Source organism: Populus trichocarpa, chromosome 2 (genome assembly GCF_000002775.5).
Source record: "Populus trichocarpa isolate Nisqually-1 chromosome 2, P.trichocarpa_v4.1, whole genome shotgun sequence".
Taxonomy (NCBI): Eukaryota; Viridiplantae; Streptophyta; class Magnoliopsida; order Malpighiales; family Salicaceae; genus Populus; species Populus trichocarpa.
This window is the reverse complement of record NC_037286.2, coordinates 12,591,184-12,610,178: the sequence shown is the minus strand read 5'-3', so window position 1 is coordinate 12,610,178 and position 18,995 is coordinate 12,591,184. Positions and strand designations below refer to the sequence as shown.

Sequence of the window (18,995 nt, the reverse complement as noted above, 5' to 3'; positions counted from 1 at the left end):
CCTAGTAGGTTTAATTTTGATGACAAAAAAATAAAAAACATTGGCTCAAACCTTTGAAGGGGTTAAAGATGGAACTAGGGGTACTCCTAAAGCTGTTAGTTTTAGTTAAGAAGCTTGTAGAAAGACACTTGGTAAGATGATTATTTGTGATGATTTTCTTTTTAGGATAGTAGAAGATTTAGGATTTATACAATTTTGTTAAGCCATACAACCTACATTTTTTGTCCCCTCGTGAGTCATTACCGCAATGGATTGTTTAAACCTTTATACTTAAAAAAAGAAAAACTTAGAGAAAAACATTAAGAATAAGCATGTGTGTCTTACAAGTGACATTTGAATTTCTATCCAAAACATCAATTGCATGTGTATCACAACTCATTGGATAGATAGTGATTAGAACTTGCATAAAAAGGTTTTAAACTTTTATCAAGTTTTTAATCACAAGTGTGAGACTATTGAGAAGATATTGGAGAGTTGTTTGAGTGATTGGGACATTGATAGAATTTTGACTATCATATTAGATAATGAAAGTCCTAATGAGAATGTCATTACTTCTTTGAAAATAAGGACCAAGGATTGGAAGTTCACATTTCCAAATAATAATTTTATTCATGTTATGTGTTATCACATTGTCAATCTAATTGTTAATGATGGGTTAAATGAAATGAATAACTTAATTATTAAAATTAGAATTGTTGTTAAGTTTGTAAAATCTTTTCCTATAAGGCTTAAGTATTTTAAGAAATGTATGAAGAAATTGAAGGTTGAAAGTAAGATCGGATTTTTTTTAGAAGTCCTAACTCGTTGGAACTCCACTTATTTGATGTTAAATAAAGCTGCAAAATTAAAGAAAGTGTTTTATAGATTAGATGAGGATGATCCTATGTATTTGATGTTATTTTCAGAGATAGATTTAAAGAGCAAGAAGAAACACATAGGACCTCCTAGTAATGTAGATTGATAAAATACAAGAATCCTCATAAAGTTTTTGAAATTATTCTATAGGGTAACTTCAAAATTTTTAGGGTCTTCATATATCATATGCAATTTTTTCTTTCATGAACTAGTCTTTATGCACACACAATTTTAAATTGTCTAAAAGTGAAGATATCTTGACATGCGAAATGATACCAAATATGATGTTCAAGTTTGATAAATGTTAAGGAAGGTTTGGGGATATAAATTCTTTTTTGTTTGTAGAAATTATTTTAGATCCTTATTACAAGTTACAATATGTGAAGTTTTGTTTAAGTCAAATATATGAGTTTGATGCCATGGTAAAAAGGTTGATGAAAAAGGTGAAAGATACACTTGTGATGGTTTTTTACTATTAATTTCAGCGAAGATATTGAGTTTAAGATTTGAATGGTGGAAGAAAACACATATTAAGCATTAGCCTTCCAATTCAAGAAGTATTTAATGGAGAAGGATAACGAGAAGAGTGAATTTAAATTGAAGAAATATTTGGTGAATAGATGTGAAGATTCAAGTGATGTTTCTTTTCATATTTTAACTTAATGGAAAGCTAACAACTCTAAATACTCAATACTTTTTATGGTTGCAAGAGATATCCTAGCTATTCTTATGTCTAAATTTGCCTATAAATCAAGAATTAGCTTGGGGGTCATGTATTAGATCCCTTTAGAAGTTCATTGAATCCAACAACTGTTGAAGCTCTTATTTGTTGCTAAAATTGGATTTGCTCTTCTCCAATACCAATAGATATTTTCACAAATGATAAATGATATTGAAAAGTTTGAAAACTAGAATCATGTATGTTTTAACTATGTAGCTTTTATTTATATTATAAATATTTTAAATTAACTTGTTAAGTTATAATTAACTAAGCTATTTTATTATTTTTCTTTTATTTCAAAGTTTGCTGGTTTTAGTCATGGACGTTGAAAAGTGATAAGTCCTTATTAATAATATGAGAAGGTGAGTAATTGTTAAAAAATTATCTTTTAAATTTTCATTATTAAGTAATTGTTATAAATTTAATTATATATATATGTGGTAGCTTTTTGGCTACTTGAATTACTTATTGGAGGTGCTGTTTATTGCTATTTTATTGTTGTTTTTGAATAGTTGATATTCTCATATAAAAAATTATGGAGTTGTAACAATTCAATTCAAGTTTTTGTTCAGAATTTATTATGTTTTGTTATTAATGAGTTTTTTTGTTGTTTAAAATTTAATTAGTTATTAAACGTTTTGTTTTGTTTTTTTTTTGTAATTGATTCTTCTATTTTAGCCGATGAACTCAATTAATATATTAAACATAAATTGTTTATTACAATTTATAATAGATTTTAAACTAATTTATCGAGCTCAAATTTTAGTTCTAATTAAACTCAACCAACAAAAATTAGCAATATAAATCTTATCCATGAATATTTATAGTATCTAAAAAAAAATAGTCTAACATGATATATCCTACCCGAACCGTTCAAATCAAACAAAAATTGAATTAGTAACAAAAAAGAAGATTTGACTCATCTCTATTATAAATTGAAAGTGGCAAATTCCTCCTCCACTGTAAATAAAATTCACATGATAAAATAGAAGCCTTGTTGAGGCTCTATAAATATTTTCCAGGAAAAGCTGCTTTGAAGCCATCAAATGAAAGCACATTATAAGTAATTCTAAACTGTAAGCTCAAAGAGAAACAATTTGAGTACAAATTACAAAGTTTATCAGAACAACGGCTTTCTTCCATTTAACATCCCCAACAAATGATCAAGAACCTGCCCCCCTCCATCTCGCAGACCAGAATGCATGTATTCGTTGGTTATCCATAGCCTAATTCCAGCTACCTGAGAAGCTGTCTCCATTGCCAACTTGAAATTAACATACATATCTTCATAATAAACAGCAGCTGCAACAGGTACCTGCCAGCAATTAAGAAATTAGTAGCCCCCCAAGGAATAAAACTGAAGCTAATTTCCGTTCAAAAAAAAAAAAAAACAGGCTAAAAGCAGGAGCTGGAGCTTCAAGATTTCATTCTCATTTTGAGCTCAATAAAACTTGTATGCATTCCAGGCCAACAATAAATCATAATTATATGGAAGATTAATCAGAACATAAAGGCAGGGCACCTTGTTATTATTCAGCACAGCAATGTCATATAGAGGAGGCCAATCTTTCTTCTCAGCCAATAAATGAGCAGCATCTTTAAATTTGCTCAAGGCATGAAATTCTTCGAACATCCATGGGAACACCATCTGCAGAAGCAATCCTTAAAATAATGCAAGCAAAACAACAAAAGATGCTGGATCTAATTAATATCAGTAAACAGGGATATCCCTGTATGTTTTATATAAGGATCAACTTTTAGAACTTAATTCATAGGCCACAAACAAATATTTTATAGTAAATCGCTAGGGAAATTAGGTGCCTTTTCAAAAGACAATGTCTCCAAAGTTTTTAATTGCTGAACAACATCCATGAGCCTGGTTGAGAACTCATTGAGTTAGCAGATGAGGACATGTACAAAGAGAGCTCTCAGGAAAAAAAATTATGTAATAGAGGTCAACCAATCCAGTTTTTCAGCCTTGCATGCACTGTCATGACATGAAACTAAAAAAGAACATGATACAAAGCCACATCCATACTAGGTTTGAACTAACATCAATAGGCTTCCTTAAAGGACAACTGCAAGCAAAGCTTTCAATTGGTGAAAGTGAAATCTGTAATCAAGCTTTGCGATGAAACAAAACCTGCAGTTCTGAGGACTTTTGGGGACACAACCTTGACAATTGAAATGAGGCAATAAAGAACAACATAGAGCATGAAGGAAACAAACTAAAAAGTCTCTCCCACAATGAAGAAGTAGTGTTGATTGACATGAATAAGATGCATGCAAATGCAAATATATGTTTCTAAGGGAGAACATCAAAACAAAAGAAACAAGCATGGCCTCTTAGGAATATGTAAAAGAGGTTATCATTAAAAAAATGATGAATATGTAAAAGAGCTATTCTATTTATTGTACCCCAAAAGACCATGCACTTAATATGCTAAACAGGATCAATAAGTCATTGTAAATACTGTGGAAGTTTGTTATCTTTAAAGCTCAATGTCATAGCTTCTTCCCACCTCTCCTGTGAAAAATACAGGGCGACCTTCTTTGACAGCCCTGATTGCATCAAATATACCATCATCCTCAATCCGTATCCTGTGAGCAGACCACAGCGATGAATCACCCTTGAACCAAAATAAAAGAGGATTTAGAAACTTGATAGAAAATTTTAAATATCAAACTATGCATAAGCGCATCTGTGCACTTTTGAAAGAGAGAATCTACCCAGCAAAGAACCATTAACTATTTGTGCTTTTGACATTGCATGACTTGTTCCATCACTGCGACTCTTCTACTATCATCATGCAAAAGTACAGTAAAATTTTCCTACAATGAAAAGTAACTGCAAGAAGAGGATTGAGTAAATCTACCTGACAATATATGGACTCATGCAGGAGAGCGTAGAGTGGGTTTGTATCAAAATCTAGCCAATTCTCAAACTGCAAATAGAAATAACTTGGATCGATTTTTAAATTTTTTTAAAAAAAGTCCTGGACTAGTGATCAACAGAAGTTCAGTAATTTTCTCACGGCTTTCAAGAAGTAATAGCTGATTTGCTTGCGAGATCCTGGAACTATTACAGGATCCCATGCCCTTTCAAACCTGCAGGTTGCAGAGAAAATGAAGGCAAGAGGAGATATGATAAACAAAGGAAGAAGAAAAGGAGAAAGGAAACCTGAAGAATATAAAGTTGTGAGTGCTTGTGGGATTAGATAGTGTTTGCCTGTCCTTCTCAAAAGAAAAAAAAAAGAAAAAAAGAAGGTATTTGCCATGCCTTACATGTAGTGCAAACGCTCAAAACCAGAACTGGATCCTAAACCAGAGAGACCAAGAATTTGCAGTCCTCTTGGGGTTAAGAATCCTCCTGATGGAAGAGGCACCTGTACAAATAGGAAAAGAGAAACAAGGGGGTATCACTGCACGATCAACATTTTTTCTTTCTTTCCATAAAAAAAAGTTACAAAATTGTATCTGCTAGATCATCACCCCGCCTCCTTCAGATTCTGCCAAATGTTTCACAACTTCACGAACAATTTCAACATCCTGAGGAAACCTCTTGTAGTACTTTTCATTCTGGTGAATAACCTGAGGATAGCATGCTCTATAGACAGCATCTGCAGTGGATCCATTTCCTACAGGAGGGATTCCTCCAGTTAGAAGGACCTGTTTTAGCCCTTGTGGTGCAAAGCTCAAATAGGTTACTGAACAAAAGCCACCATAGCTCTACACCAGTAAAATGAACAAGAAGTCAACAATTCAAGCCACTTTGGTTTGTAAATGGAATATGAAAGAAGTAAAAAGATTGAAATCAGTATCGTTCCCGTGAAACAAAAAGGCACAACAAAAGATGATCAAGTCCACAGAAAAAGAAAAAGGAAAACAATACAGACTAATATCCTTCATACCTGACCCAAAACTGTCCACGGTCCAGCTTCAGGAACAAGACGAACTCGGATAAACTCAGCATCATTCACTATATTGTCAGCTCTAAAGTATTTCAAATATTCAGCAATCTCCTCCGCAGAACCCAATTGTGACATGGATGATGGTGTCAAAGGAGTTGATAACCCTGTTCCTCGCTGCAAGAAAAATACACAGCAGCATCTAAGATAGGATGAAAACAGGAAGTAAAACACCAGTAAAGTACAGGATGTACAAGAATTCATGCCTGGTCCATCAAAATAACACGGAATTCTTCACATGTTTTATGTATCCACCCACTCGCCTCAGTCGGCCTTGGGCACTCGAAACCCGGCCCCCCTTGTAGATATAATAGGTATGGCAGCAGTTGTTCTTCTTTCCCAACTACAGCAAACATTTTGAATGCATAACTGAAAGTAATTTATGGTACATGGAGTAAAAAAGAAAACAAGATGGTACATAATCTAATAAGAACTCGTAAACGATTCAAGAAAGCCACATTTTCACAATCAGCCCGAAAGTTCATGTATCGAGGTCATCGGACACAGTTTAAGTGCTGGCATAAACTGATCTCAGATTAAAAGATCAGTTTTGCAGTTGAAACTGACAACAAGGTTGTCTAGATTTTCTAACAAGAAGATGCAAGTCAATTAAAATTAAGCATCTGAACAAGAACAACAACAACAATGCACTTCCATTTTTACAAAATACCCCATTCCTGTTTTCTTGCAGAGAAAATGCATGCAGCATGATTAAATCCTCTAATCCTATAAAAACGTGTTATATGGTTCGGTTGACTTCAGTGCTTTAGTACTTGTATAAATTATAAATGCATCTCAAATAAATCAAATTCATGATCAACCATCAATCAGTAGTTTTTCTAATTGAGATAAGTCTTAAGTACCGGAAACGACTTCGCGAGCGAAAACGGAGATTTTAGGAGAAGCATTGCGATCGATGGAATAATCGAGAGGGACAGTGAATCGGTGGTCGCGAAGGCGGAGGTCCGGCACCGAGTACCATGTTCCGGCGACATGATCCGGCGTAGAGTCGGCGAGGGAGCTAGTTTCATACATGGCGGGGAAAGGACGGAATGAGGTCGGGCTAATTTTAGAGACTGGAAGTGGCGGAATAGCACGAGGAGATAAGGCAAAGGAGGTAAAATGGTTTTATCAAGGAGGTGGCGCGGGAGTTAGCATTTTGCAGGGGAGGCGATTCGTCTTTTAAGTACACGTGTGATGAGATGCGTCAAAGGAGATATTTTGGATGATCTGAGACGTTGGATAGGGAGACTTTAGTTAAGGTCAAAACTTCATCTGTCTCGGTTTTGCACATGTGTGTAGATTGTAGAAAACACGCTCGACGATGAGAACTGACAAGGGATGGAATAATATATAATATTTGAAGTTCGGTTACTGCTGTTTTCTTTTTCGCTAAAACGTGTAGTGACAGCTCCCTGTTTTGATTTTTTAACGAAACAGATAGCTAACTGTTTTGACTGACACTTACCACTTCTAGATGTCATTATTCACCGATAAATACCATTGTACTAGCCAACAACTTAATAATTTGATGGCAAAAGTCATTTTCAAATTTACAGGATGTTGGTATTGCGGTAGCTGTTATAATTATAATTTGAAAAAAATTATTTTATAAAAAATATTTTTAATTAAAGTTGGTTTAAAAAAATAGGTGTTTGGTTAAAACTGTGGTTGAAATTGAGGTTGAAGAAAAAGTAATTTAATATGTTTGGTTAATAATGTTTTTAAAATTGAGGTTATAAAATAATTTTAAAAAATATATATTAATATTGATATTTTTAATTTAAATATTGTGGATTTAACTATTGTTATTACATCATTAAATAATCATACTTTATATAAAATATTTTTTATTATTTCATGAAACCATCTACAATTTCATTACGTACGAAATACATCCGACAAGAACTACAGTTTCCATAATTTTTTTAGAGTGTAATAAAATTAGATAAAATATTATCAGGTATAAAATTCACTCTAAACTAGGTTTTTTAAAAAAACATGTTAAAAAAATTAACACAAGCAGTGAACAATGTGCAATTAACATGAATTAACATGAACAGTGCAAGAAAAGCAAGAAATCGTTGCTTTTTTTTAACTGCGTTTCCAATGCAAAAAACAAGTGGGATCCATGAACAGTATATCACTTTTTTCTTTAACCAAACGGCTGTAAACTGCATTTTAATTAAAATGCAGCCATAGCCGCGTAGCCAAACGGGCTCTTAATTGGATTCAAGTTCTTATTACACCTAAAATTTATGGTGACCAGGTCAAGATTAGGGTGATCTAAGTATATACTCATGCAGTGGACAGATCAAATGTTTTAAATAAAAAAATATAAAAAGTATGAAGAATTTTTTAATTATTTTATTAAATTTAATTAAATGGATTAATTTTAAAATTTTCTCATTCAATTCTTTACTTAACTCAAGTTTTTAATTAAATCATGCTGGAGTTAACTCGGATTAAATCGATCAATTTTATAGATCCAAATATGACCTAGATGATCAATAAAAACATTACTTAGCTTTTAAAAAAACTTTAAGAAGATATTAAAAAAACATTATTAAGACAATGAAAGATTGGATGGATCTTGGTTTTCCCGTGACCCGGGTCATAAACTCTATTAAGTTTAATAATTTTTTTTGTAAATTTTTTTATTTAATTATATGATAAAAATATATACTCTTAAAATTGAGTATCGGCCTAAAAATAGAGACTTTTTTTAGATAATTATCCATATAAAAAGCAAACAAAATTTCATAATACAGTCTATTTCCCAACCAATTCAATATTAAAGAATAAAATTAAAAAATTAAAAATAATTAAAATATCGAAAACAAAAAAAAACATATCCTATCGGTGAGTAAACTCGTCAAACCTGTGAATCGAGTAACCCAAACTAATACGTCAAACTTGTGAATTGAGTTATGAACTTCACTGTTATTATATTTAAAAAAAAAAACTATTTTTTATTTAACTATATGATAACAAAAATAAAGATTGTAAAATCAAATACCAATCCAATACTGAGATGTTTTTTTTAGATCGCGACAACCTTATAAAAGGCGAAACGAAACCAATTATGAAATTGAATTTTCAATTAACCTAGTATCTAAAAATAAAATAAAAAAAATAATTAAAAAAAAATTAAACTTTAAACCCAAAAATTAAGTTATCCTGCGAAAACTTTGAGTATTTCAATGGACTTTGAAAAGAACCTGTTTTGATTTTTTTTTTTTTTTAACAAAATAGCTAACTGTTTTGATTGATACTTACCACTTCTAGATGTCATTATTCACCAATAAATAACATTGTAGTAGCCATCATCATACTAATTTAATGTTAAAAGTCATTTTCAAACTTAAATCAAATAAAAAAATAAGATTAAATTTTAATGTAGTGTTTAAAAATGTAATAATTATTATTTTTTAAAGTGATTTTTATTTAAAAAAATTAAAAAATTTTATTTTTAATATTAATATATTAAAACGTTATAAAAATAAAATAAAAATTTTTTTAAAGTAATTTTTTTTTTTTTTTAAAAAAAAGGTCCTTATAACGCCTAAAATTTATGGTGACCAGGTCAGAGATTTGTGTGGATGGGTTCCCGATGACAAAGCCTTCTATGCTTTTTCTATTTGGACTTTGGAGGAGGTCTTGATTACTAGTAGCGATGACATCTTATAGATATGATCCCCGTCTTATAATTTATTCATTCATATCTACATAACAAAGCGTAAAGGATACGAAATAAAACAATCATTAATTTAAGGGTTCCCCTTATATTTTAGTTGTTAGTAGACGTGAACAGCGCTATATTGTAAACTTATTTTAAAAAAAAAAAATTAACATCAGCAGCACTATATTGTAAACTTATTTTTTTAAAAAAAATTAACAACTTGAGTTATAGGTCTTATTTTTATAAAAAAAAATTAACAACTTGAATTTTAGGTCTAATTGTGTCAATTAAGATTTTATTTTTAATAAAGATTAAAGTTGAAATAGCAATAACTAAAAAGATAATTTTAAGACTTTGAATGATAAGAGTGATTTTCAGGAAAAGAAAAAGAAAAGGAAAAAAAATGACAACCTCACCAATGATAATTCGCCACACAACTCCTACCACGCACCACCACAACAGGAGAAGATGCCACTTAGAGGTGAGCAAAAAAGCCGAAAAACCGATTAAACCGAGAAAAATGGAAAAAAAAATAACCGAAAAAACCGAACCGTGAAAAAAATTGATTAAACCGATTAAAATTTTGAAAAAATCGACTGGTTCAGTTTGGTTTTGGTTTTATAAGCCTGAAACTGAAAAAACCGAACCGAACCCAAATCGAAAAAAACTGGAAAAAAACCGAGCTAAACTGAAAAAACCGAGCCAAACCGGTTTTTGTCCTAAAAACCGAGCCAAACCGGTTTTTGTCCTAAAAACCGAACCAAAACCGGTCGGTTTGAACCTGTTTTAGTTCGGTTTCAGTTTTAAAAAAAAAAGATTTTAGTTTGGTTACTTTTTTTTTATAAAAACCGAACCGAAAATGATCACCCCTAATGCCACTAGGATTCAAACGACATTGTGAGAAGGCTATTTTGGCCACCAGGAGAAGTCACACATGACACCAGAAGGTCATAGGCATCTTTCACGTGCCAACAACTTTTTCGTTTAAATAATATTTTATATTTATTAAAAAATAAAATTGTTCTTGACTAACTTGATAATAACATAAAATCAAGGTGAAAAGACTAAAAAACCCCTGGACCTAACCTTTATTTTTTTTTTGTCTTCCAAATGTAAATTAACCCTTTTACTCTACTTGGAGATGTAGAAAGATAAAAAAACCCCTTAGGTATGTTTTAAAATATTTCATTTTTTAGAGTAATTTGGTCATTTTAATGTACTAAAAAAAGACATATAAACTCCTGATTAATCTTATAATGACTAATGGATTATGAGAAAAGACCAAAATACCCCTAACACCAAGGTCATTGTTTACTCTTAAGGGAAAAAAAGTAATAACACTATCATGGTGAATAGTGAAATGTGTTTATGGCCACCTTATTTTTACCTTTCGTTTTATCTTTTTTTTTTTTATTATTATTATAACTAGTTTTAAAATCCGCTTTACGTTATGGATAGGTTTCCAAGTTAGTTTTTAACATAGCAAAAAAATATACCAATGTTTCAGATGTGTTTTATTGTATTATGTTTTTTAATTCAAAAAATGAGAATATGCAATTTTTGTTTAATAAAATAAATTAAAAAATAGTTGAATTGATTAATTATGAAAGAGTTAGAAATGCTATTTAGATGAGCATGCTGTCATAACCTAAATTTTGACATATTTGTTTTTAATTTAATTTTCAAAGAGGATAAAAATTAGATATTAAAAGATTATGGATTAATTTTGGTTAAATGTGTGATTTGTCAACTTGTGAAAAACCAGGAACTATAGTATGTTTTTGCCTTCTTTTTTTTCTTTTAATTTTTAGTATAAAGAAGATCATCAGAATATTTTCAATTCTTTTGATTTTTTAAATTTTAAACAAATTTAAATTTGAAAAAAAATAGAGTTTGTGTTTGTTTGAGACTTAAAAACTTATGTACAATAAATACAACCCTAAACCACAAATAACAAGGGGAGCCAAAAACAAAAGAAAAAAAAGCTCAAAACATTTTTTCCACACTTTTCTCTCCAGCTCATTCACTCTCTCAAAGGACACAAAAAAAAAAAAAAAACCAAGCCCCCTATCTTTACAAGAGGGAGCCACCACAAAAAAAAAAAAAAAACAAAAACAGATACTAGCCTTCATCATCTCCTCTTGTTCAAACAACTCTAAAAAACAGCCCCTCTCTTTTAATCCCTCTGACCAAAACCATAGCTGTCATCCAACAAGAACACCACCAAGGTTGCCCAGTCACTCACCACGGGCGCAACCAGCACTAACAGTTGTAGCTCCTCAACCACCGTGAACATGCATCACCATCATTTTCAGCTCTAGCAACATCACTGTGGTCTCCATTGAAGCGCCCACGACAATTGCACGCCTCCAGCTCAGTCGTAAGAAGTTCTTTTCCGTTGTGACCAGCTCCTTCACATCTTAACTGACACTACCTCATCTCTCTTTTTTCCCGTGACGGCAGCTTCAACCAGCAGCCTCGTTCAGTAGCCCTTTTTTATTTTAGTTGTGAGAACCAACACACAATCCAACATTAGTCTCCTGCACCAACTCTAGCAATCGTGAGCAAGCTTAAGCCAGCAGCAGCAGAGGGGTTTCCTCCATCTCGGCCACATGTCACACCTCTTTTCCTCCTCACCGAAAGCACCAGCTGCATCTTTGCACTTCCAGCAGCAACCTTCTCTTCTCAGCAACGACAACACTAATTTCAGCAACTTGAGCGGCAACAACCATGATCAACAATAGCAGTGCCGTGAGCAGTTGGAATCTCCTTCTCAACCACACCAACCTCCACCTCGAGCTACCAAGAACACCACCAGTAGCGTCACTCCCTGGCCAGGCAAGCCCCTTGCTCCTTACCTCCTGTTTTTTTTTAATTACATGCAAAATGTGAATTAATTCACGTCTTGCTACTGGTGGCATTTGCCAGCAGTTGGGTAAAGTAGGTTGGACCCTCAGCCCAGCCCGTCTAAAAAAATGAAGAAACCGTTGGGCCTTTAATTGACCCAACTCAACCAAAACAGGTTGGGCTTGGGCCTCAAGCCCAACCAACCAACTCCCCTAGACTAAGGTTGTGTTTGGGAAAACACACCTATATGCCTTTCTTTTAGTTTTTAACTTGTCTTTATTTTGATATCTAGCCAAACATGCTTTAAACAAAATTTTAAAAAATTTCAAAAAAAATTCAAGGATCATTTTGAATTTATCTGTGGGTCCCTCGCATGTTTTTTCAATAATTTTGCTTAATATTAGGCCGCAGACTTATACTGTAAGACATGAATTTAGTATAAAATATATACCAGTTTTTTCTCTGAAATTAAAAAAGGGGCTCCCTCATTGCAAAAAAAAATAAATACAAAAATATGTTTTGCTTTTAATTCAAATTTTACTTATTTAATACATTGGCGTCAGAGTCAAGAATATTTGTATTCACTAGTGTCAAAATTAGAAATACTCTCGGTATTCACTAACGTCAGAGTTAGGAATTTTAGACACTAGAATTGGAAACTATTTTGAACCCCAATATTCACTAACACCAAAGTCGGGGACTATCATACATTTTTTTTCATATAATATTTACCAACGTTAAAGTTGGAGGTATTTGTTGTTGAATATTTATTGACGTCAGAGTTAGAAATATTATAAGCAAACCATTGGTAGGATAATACAACAAATCCTTAACAATTTAAAACAAAATCAACGATGAAGCCTATCTCAGTTAGGATGTTTAAGGGGTGATAATATCTTTCCTTTTGCATAATCAGTCTCATACCATAGAATCTCTTTTGATCAATTACTATAATACTAGGTGGCTACTCCTTAAACCAAATTGATATCTATATCTTTTCTTAAATTTTTAAGATTGCCATGATGTTGAGTGTAGCATATGCAAACATTTAACACCTATTTTTCTTGTAAATTTATGTATTTTTTGTTTTTTTTTATTGTAGAGGTTATTTTTTCTCATCAAGAACAAACAATTTTTTTAAAAAAATTACATCATAAAAATATAGTTTATTCTTATCAAATATAAAAGAAAAAAATATAAATATAAATTATAATAATCTCTTTAAATATTCTACAAAATAAAAAATAATTATTATTACAAAAAGAAGTTGAATAAAATAATTTAAAAATTCAGGGAGAGAAAGAGTGTTGATTTAAGTCGAAATAAAAGAAATAAGGTAAACTAAATAATCCATACAAAAGAGGGGCATATTAATAAATAAATAAATAAATAAAAAGAGTGAGGTTAGGCCCGCACTGGGAGATATGGGTGAGGGTTCGGTTTATGAGTGTTGCAGGTTTTATGGTATAAGAGATGGTTCTGTGTTGATGGTTTAGTGATGGTCGGTGTTGTGTATTGGCGTTGGTGTGTTTTGCACGTGGGAATTAAAGGGGAGACCTACGAGTGAGAGAGGGATGGATGTGTGAGGGTTTGGTTTATGGGTGTTGTTGAATTTACGATAAATAATATGGTTGTGTGGTGGTGGTTTAGTGGTGGTCGGTGTTAGCGTGACTGTAGGACGGCTGCTGAATTTGAACAGTGGTTGTGTCGGTGGAAGGGTAGGCTGCAATTTAGATCCATGCCGTTAGTATGCTAGGTGTGGGAAATTGTTCATTAAGGGTTTTTTTATCATGGATTTGAAAGGAAAAAAAATGCCGGATGGATAAGATGCAGGCATGAGGAAAAAGAAGATGCAAAATTAGAAGGGCACTTTAGATACTAATCAATTACAGCAATAAACATATAATATTTCATACTTTTTTTATTAATTAATTTTGTAAATTATTTATTCGATATGTAAAATAAAATTATAACTAATAGTATATTTTTCAAGGTATTAAAATAAAATGTTAACACCCACGAAGCTTAAAACTTTAGGTATGAAAAACACCCATTACTGTTGTTCCCGCCTACGACTACCCTTATGTGGTACAACTAGACACAGCCGGTATGATGTTTTTGAAATACAGTAGTTATTTTTTAAAATATTTTTTATTTATAAATTTATTAAAATAATTTTAATAATTATTTTTAACATTAAAATATCTAAAAAATTTAAAAATACTAAAAAAGTTTAATTTAAAATAAATAATAATAAAAATTTTAATTTTTTAAAAATATTTTTAGAACATAAAAATAAACAGACTTAGCTACTCGGATTCTATGGTTGTTCACGGCCATGACACTGTTACAATCCTGAGTTCATTATGGTCTAGACTCTAGATATCAAGGATGGGTAATTGGCATGTGGTAAATAGGTGGGAAGGAATAACAGTTGGATATGGCACGTGGAATTTATAGTCGGTTAGTTGTTAGACTGTTATACTCAGTTGGGTTAGTTAGAAAGATCAGTTGAAGTCAATAAGTCCATGTATATAAGTTGTAAATGCAGAACTGGAAGGACAGGTAATGAATGAAGTACAATTTCTGTATCAACTCTTCTTCTCTTCTTCTTCTTCTTTTTCTGCTTCTTCTTCTCTCTTATTTCTTTATAGACTTAACTTATTAGGCTGTAGCCTAACAGACACCACCCTCCCTATCTCTCTCGATGAGATGCTTGGTCATTGCCGAGCTGTTGCTCGTGGCGCCGAAAGACCGCTTCTTGTTGGTGACTTGCCTTTTGGGACTGACCAGAAACCCATTAAAGTTTCAAACTAAAAATGTTACTCTCTTGGTTTGGATGTGGGTTTTAAGTGAGGAATTGGTTGGTGATTTTGATGCAGTCTGGATTATGAGCAGGCACTTGATACGGCCGTTAGGATTTTGAAGTATGGAGAAATGGACGCGATTAAATTGGAAGGAGGGTCATCGTCGAGAATTGCTGCTGCTAAAACTCACTGTATAAATGTGGGGGGTAGTGTGTACAGTTACAGCAAAGAATTAATTTAAAAGGAATTGTATGCGTGTAAAAATCTCACAGCAGATGGAATACCTACCCCTTGTGTGGCTTCTCACTATCGAGAAGAGCTTTACCGTTGACCATTTATCAATTTCAAACACCCATGAATACCTAGAAATAGCTCTGTAATTTATGTTTCTTTTCAGGAAACTTGCAAGCTTGCATTCTTAATTTTTTACTCCGGATTGAATGCTTCTTTCCATGCAGGTGCTAGTTTACCACGACCTGCTGGGAATGATGCGACACCCTCATCATGCCAAGGTTCATCCTATAATTGCCACCCTGGTGTGTCGATCTCCTACGCATAGCTAACGTTCTTTATGCTCAAAGAAGGATTGCTTTACTTTTTATGGGTTGCGCAAAAGTTCTGTAATCAGTATGCACGTGTTGGAGATGTCATCAACAAAACTCTAGTTGAATACAAGGAAGAAGTGACAAATGGTTCATTCCCTGGTCCTCTCCACAGTTCATATAAAATTAGTGAAATTGAGATAGATGGTTTCATTAGCGAATTGCAAGAGTTAGGTTTGGACAAGGCAGCGGCTTCAACAGCTGCAGCAGGTGAAAAAAATAAAACTGCTGGATCAAGCAATGGTCCAGCAAATGATTGTAGTCAATCCAGCAGACGTGCTTCTTATTCCCTTTTTCCTGACCAGAAAGAAGAGTACAGTGATCTACATTTTGCTGTTGAAATAACTGTATCTGCCCCCCGCCCCCCCCTCTCCGCCAGAAAAATGAATAGAAATTAAAATATAACTTGAAATTTGATCTTGAGCCATGTCTATCAGGAGTGATTTGAGTTTTAGCACAAAGCCAAGTCAATGTAGTTAAAATGCTTTGGTTTTGCAAATGGATTCGCTGGTTTCTTAGATCCGTTTTAGGTAGATAGATGGCAGGAATATGAATTAATCTTCATCACCAGAAGGTTATTCACCGGACAGACTCATGACATAAATGACCAAAAAACTTCAATAAGATTACAATTGCTTCCATTGTGTGTGTTCGTGTCTATTTCCTGTTGTGCAGCAAAACTCAAGGGATATTAGCAGTAATGATGGATCCGGATACTGTTTTCGATAGTCATCTGCAGGTACCAAAAATGTCAATCCAAGTGAAATTTGCTAGAATCATCTTTGATGTTTGCTGGTTGGTATTGTATTCTTGAGCTAGCTTTTGCATATCAAAACTAGGTAATTTCGTTGAGTCTTGGACATGTATCAATGGCAAAATTTTTATTTTCATTTTTGTGTGGGCTTTGCTTGAATTCTAACCTAAAATGAGATAACCAAGGTATCAAATCCATTTACAAACAAAGTTTCAACAAATCAAAATTAGCTCTTAATCTGGAAATAGATTAAACCTCTAATTTTTTAAGAAAACTGGAGTCATAAAAAGGAAAACTAGAATTTCATGGATGCAATATTTGTCCGGGTGAATTGGTTGAGGGATTTCTCATTTTCTTCAATGAACTTGTCCCATATGTTAAAAACACCAGTGTTCAAAATGTTTGGCTTTGTATTTTGATGAGGTTTGGGCGTCTTGAAGATGCATTGAAAGTGTTTGATGAAATGTATGTCAAATGAAGAGTCTAGTTGTTGTCCCCAACGATGCTACAGGAAACATTATATTTTCGTCTTTTTTTGAAGGAGAAAGAAATGGAGGGGTTTTAGGTGACGAGATTGTTAATCTGGTGTTGAAGTTTGGTGAGCATGGGGTTCTTATTAGTTCGTTGTGGATGTCTCGATTGATAATAGAGCTTGGGATCTTTTAAATGAATTGATTAAATTGGGGACTATCTTGGAATCTGATACTTGCAATGCATTATTGACAGGATTCGCAAGACAGGACAATTTTAATAGAATGAACGGACTAATGGCGAAGATGGTGGAAATGGATATTCAGCCCTGTTGTTACTTTTGGGATTCTTATTTATCACACGTGCAAGTTTAGAAGAATCACGCTGCGTTAGAGGTTTTTTTTTTAATTAATATAGATATTTGAATTAATTTGTACATATCTTGATTAATTTTATAAACTTTAAAATTAATAGCTATATAAATTTCTAATGATATTGAAAAAGTACTCGAATTTATAATTATTAAAGAATAAACTAAGATTGCATTGGAGGTTCTTGAAAAGATGAGTGGAGGTAAAGAGAGTGGTGGCTTAAGCGTTTCAGTTGAACCAGTTGTTGTTATTTACAATACCCTGATTGATGGACTTTGTAAAGTTGGAAGGCAAGCAGAGGGATTGGGTTTGATGGAACGAACGAGATTGCAAAAGGGGTGTTCTCCTGATACAATTACGTACAATTGCTTGATCAATGGGCTTTGTAAAGCGGGTGAGGAACAAAAGGAAAGGAGCTGTTTTATGAGATGAATAAAGAGCGGGTTGCACCAAACGTTGTCACTATTGGTACTTTGGTTGGTGGAATGTGTAGAACTTGGAGAGTCGGTAGGGTGGTTTAGTTCTTTGTTGAGGCGCGAAGGAGAGGGTTGAGAGGCAATGCTGTTGCTTACTCTGCTTTGATCAGTGCTTTCTGTAACGTGAACAACTTTGAAAACGCAATGGAATTCTTCAATGAAATATTGACAAGTGGATGTTCTCCGGATGCAATTGTCTACTATAACATGATCTCTGGTTTTAGCCAAGATGGAAGGATGGATGGTGGCAGTTTTGTCTTGTCGAAGTGGAAAGAGGTTGGCTTCCGCCCTGACACGGTGTGCTATGATGTTTTGATTGGAGGGTTTTGCTGGAAGAACAAGTTTAATAGAGTTTTTGCGTTGCTCAAGGAAATGGACGAAGCTGGATTGAAACCTGCTATCGCTTATAACACTTTGATTGCTTTATATCAGCAAAACTGGGGATTTAAAGTTTGCCCAGAGAGTCCTGAAAAAGATGATCAAGGACGGTGTGGTGCCCACTGTTGCTACATATAGCTTTCTGATAAATGCATATTGCTTAAATGGAAATGTGAATGGAGCTATGGAGATTTTCAAAGACATGAAAGCTGCATCCAAGGTTCCACCAAACACTGATAAACAACATACTCGTAGACTTTGTTCAAGAACAATGAAGTGAATCTGCTGTTTCCTTGATGGAAGATATGAAAATTAGGAGCGTCAACACCGAATACCACCACATACAACGCTATATTCAAAGGCCTTAGAGAGGAGAAAGATTTGGAAAAGGCGTTTGAATTCATGTATGAAAGAGCATGCTTGTAATCCTGATTATATAACTATGGAGATCCTCACAGAGTGGCTCTCTGCAGTTGGTGAAACAGAGATGTTGAAAATTTTGTTGGGGGATATGACGTTTTTCATTCCGCTGCACCGGAAGCCTCTGCGAGGACGTGAACCTTGCATACATGTCAGTTCGCAGTTTTTGTGAGAGACCAGGAAGCTCTCCAATTTCCTGTCTGTACGGTTTCTCCCTCCAGGTTGTGATATTTGTTGGGGCTTCAAGCAGGGCTTGTTTTAGAGAACCGCATCCAGAGGGTATCAATATGAGCGTTCTTATCCCACGACTCCATCCGATCAATGATGGATTCCTTCCTCTCATTTTTAGTGTTATTTTATTTTTCATGTACACAGCTTGGATCTCCCTGAGAAACCAAGGAGATGTCAAAAACGTTTTATGTCCGAGTTCCTGCGGCTGCCGTACAACATAGTGGGTGCTTCATTATTGAGTTGAAGAGGCAAATATGCCATGGGAATAAACTTTCTTAATCTCTTGCTGTCATCTTCTCTTTCAAACATGAAACATGAAATTTACCAGTAATTACCACACAATTGCAAGAATTCATCTCAACCAAAGTTCTACCCTCGTAAATAGTCAAGACTAATACCTTAAAAGAAGGGG

The 18,995-nt window shown here is 33.5% G+C and overlaps 1 protein-coding gene and 1 pseudogene across 1 annotated transcript; one reads left to right on the top strand and one right to left on the bottom strand.

The window, feature by feature from the left end:
- Window positions 1-2,470: 2,470 nt before the first annotated feature.
- On the bottom strand, window positions 2,471-6,888 carry LOC7497229 (uncharacterized). The gene is made up of 10 exons (XM_024594379.2): window positions 6,408-6,888; window positions 5,751-5,887; window positions 5,488-5,661; window positions 5,069-5,305; window positions 4,862-4,962; window positions 4,612-4,684; window positions 4,453-4,521; window positions 4,099-4,206; window positions 3,099-3,224; window positions 2,471-2,891 (listed from the first exon to the last, which is right to left on the bottom strand). Exons 1-10 carry the CDS (start codon window positions 6,577-6,579, stop codon window positions 2,697-2,699), a joined length of 1,392 nt encoding a protein of 463 aa, XP_024450147.1. The 5' UTR covers window positions 6,580-6,888; the 3' UTR covers window positions 2,471-2,696.
- Window positions 6,889-14,785: 7,897 nt separating this feature from the next.
- LOC112326681 (pentatricopeptide repeat-containing protein At3g61520, mitochondrial-like) lies at window positions 14,786-18,879 on the top strand (annotated as a pseudogene).
- Window positions 18,880-18,995: the final 116 nt, after the last annotated feature.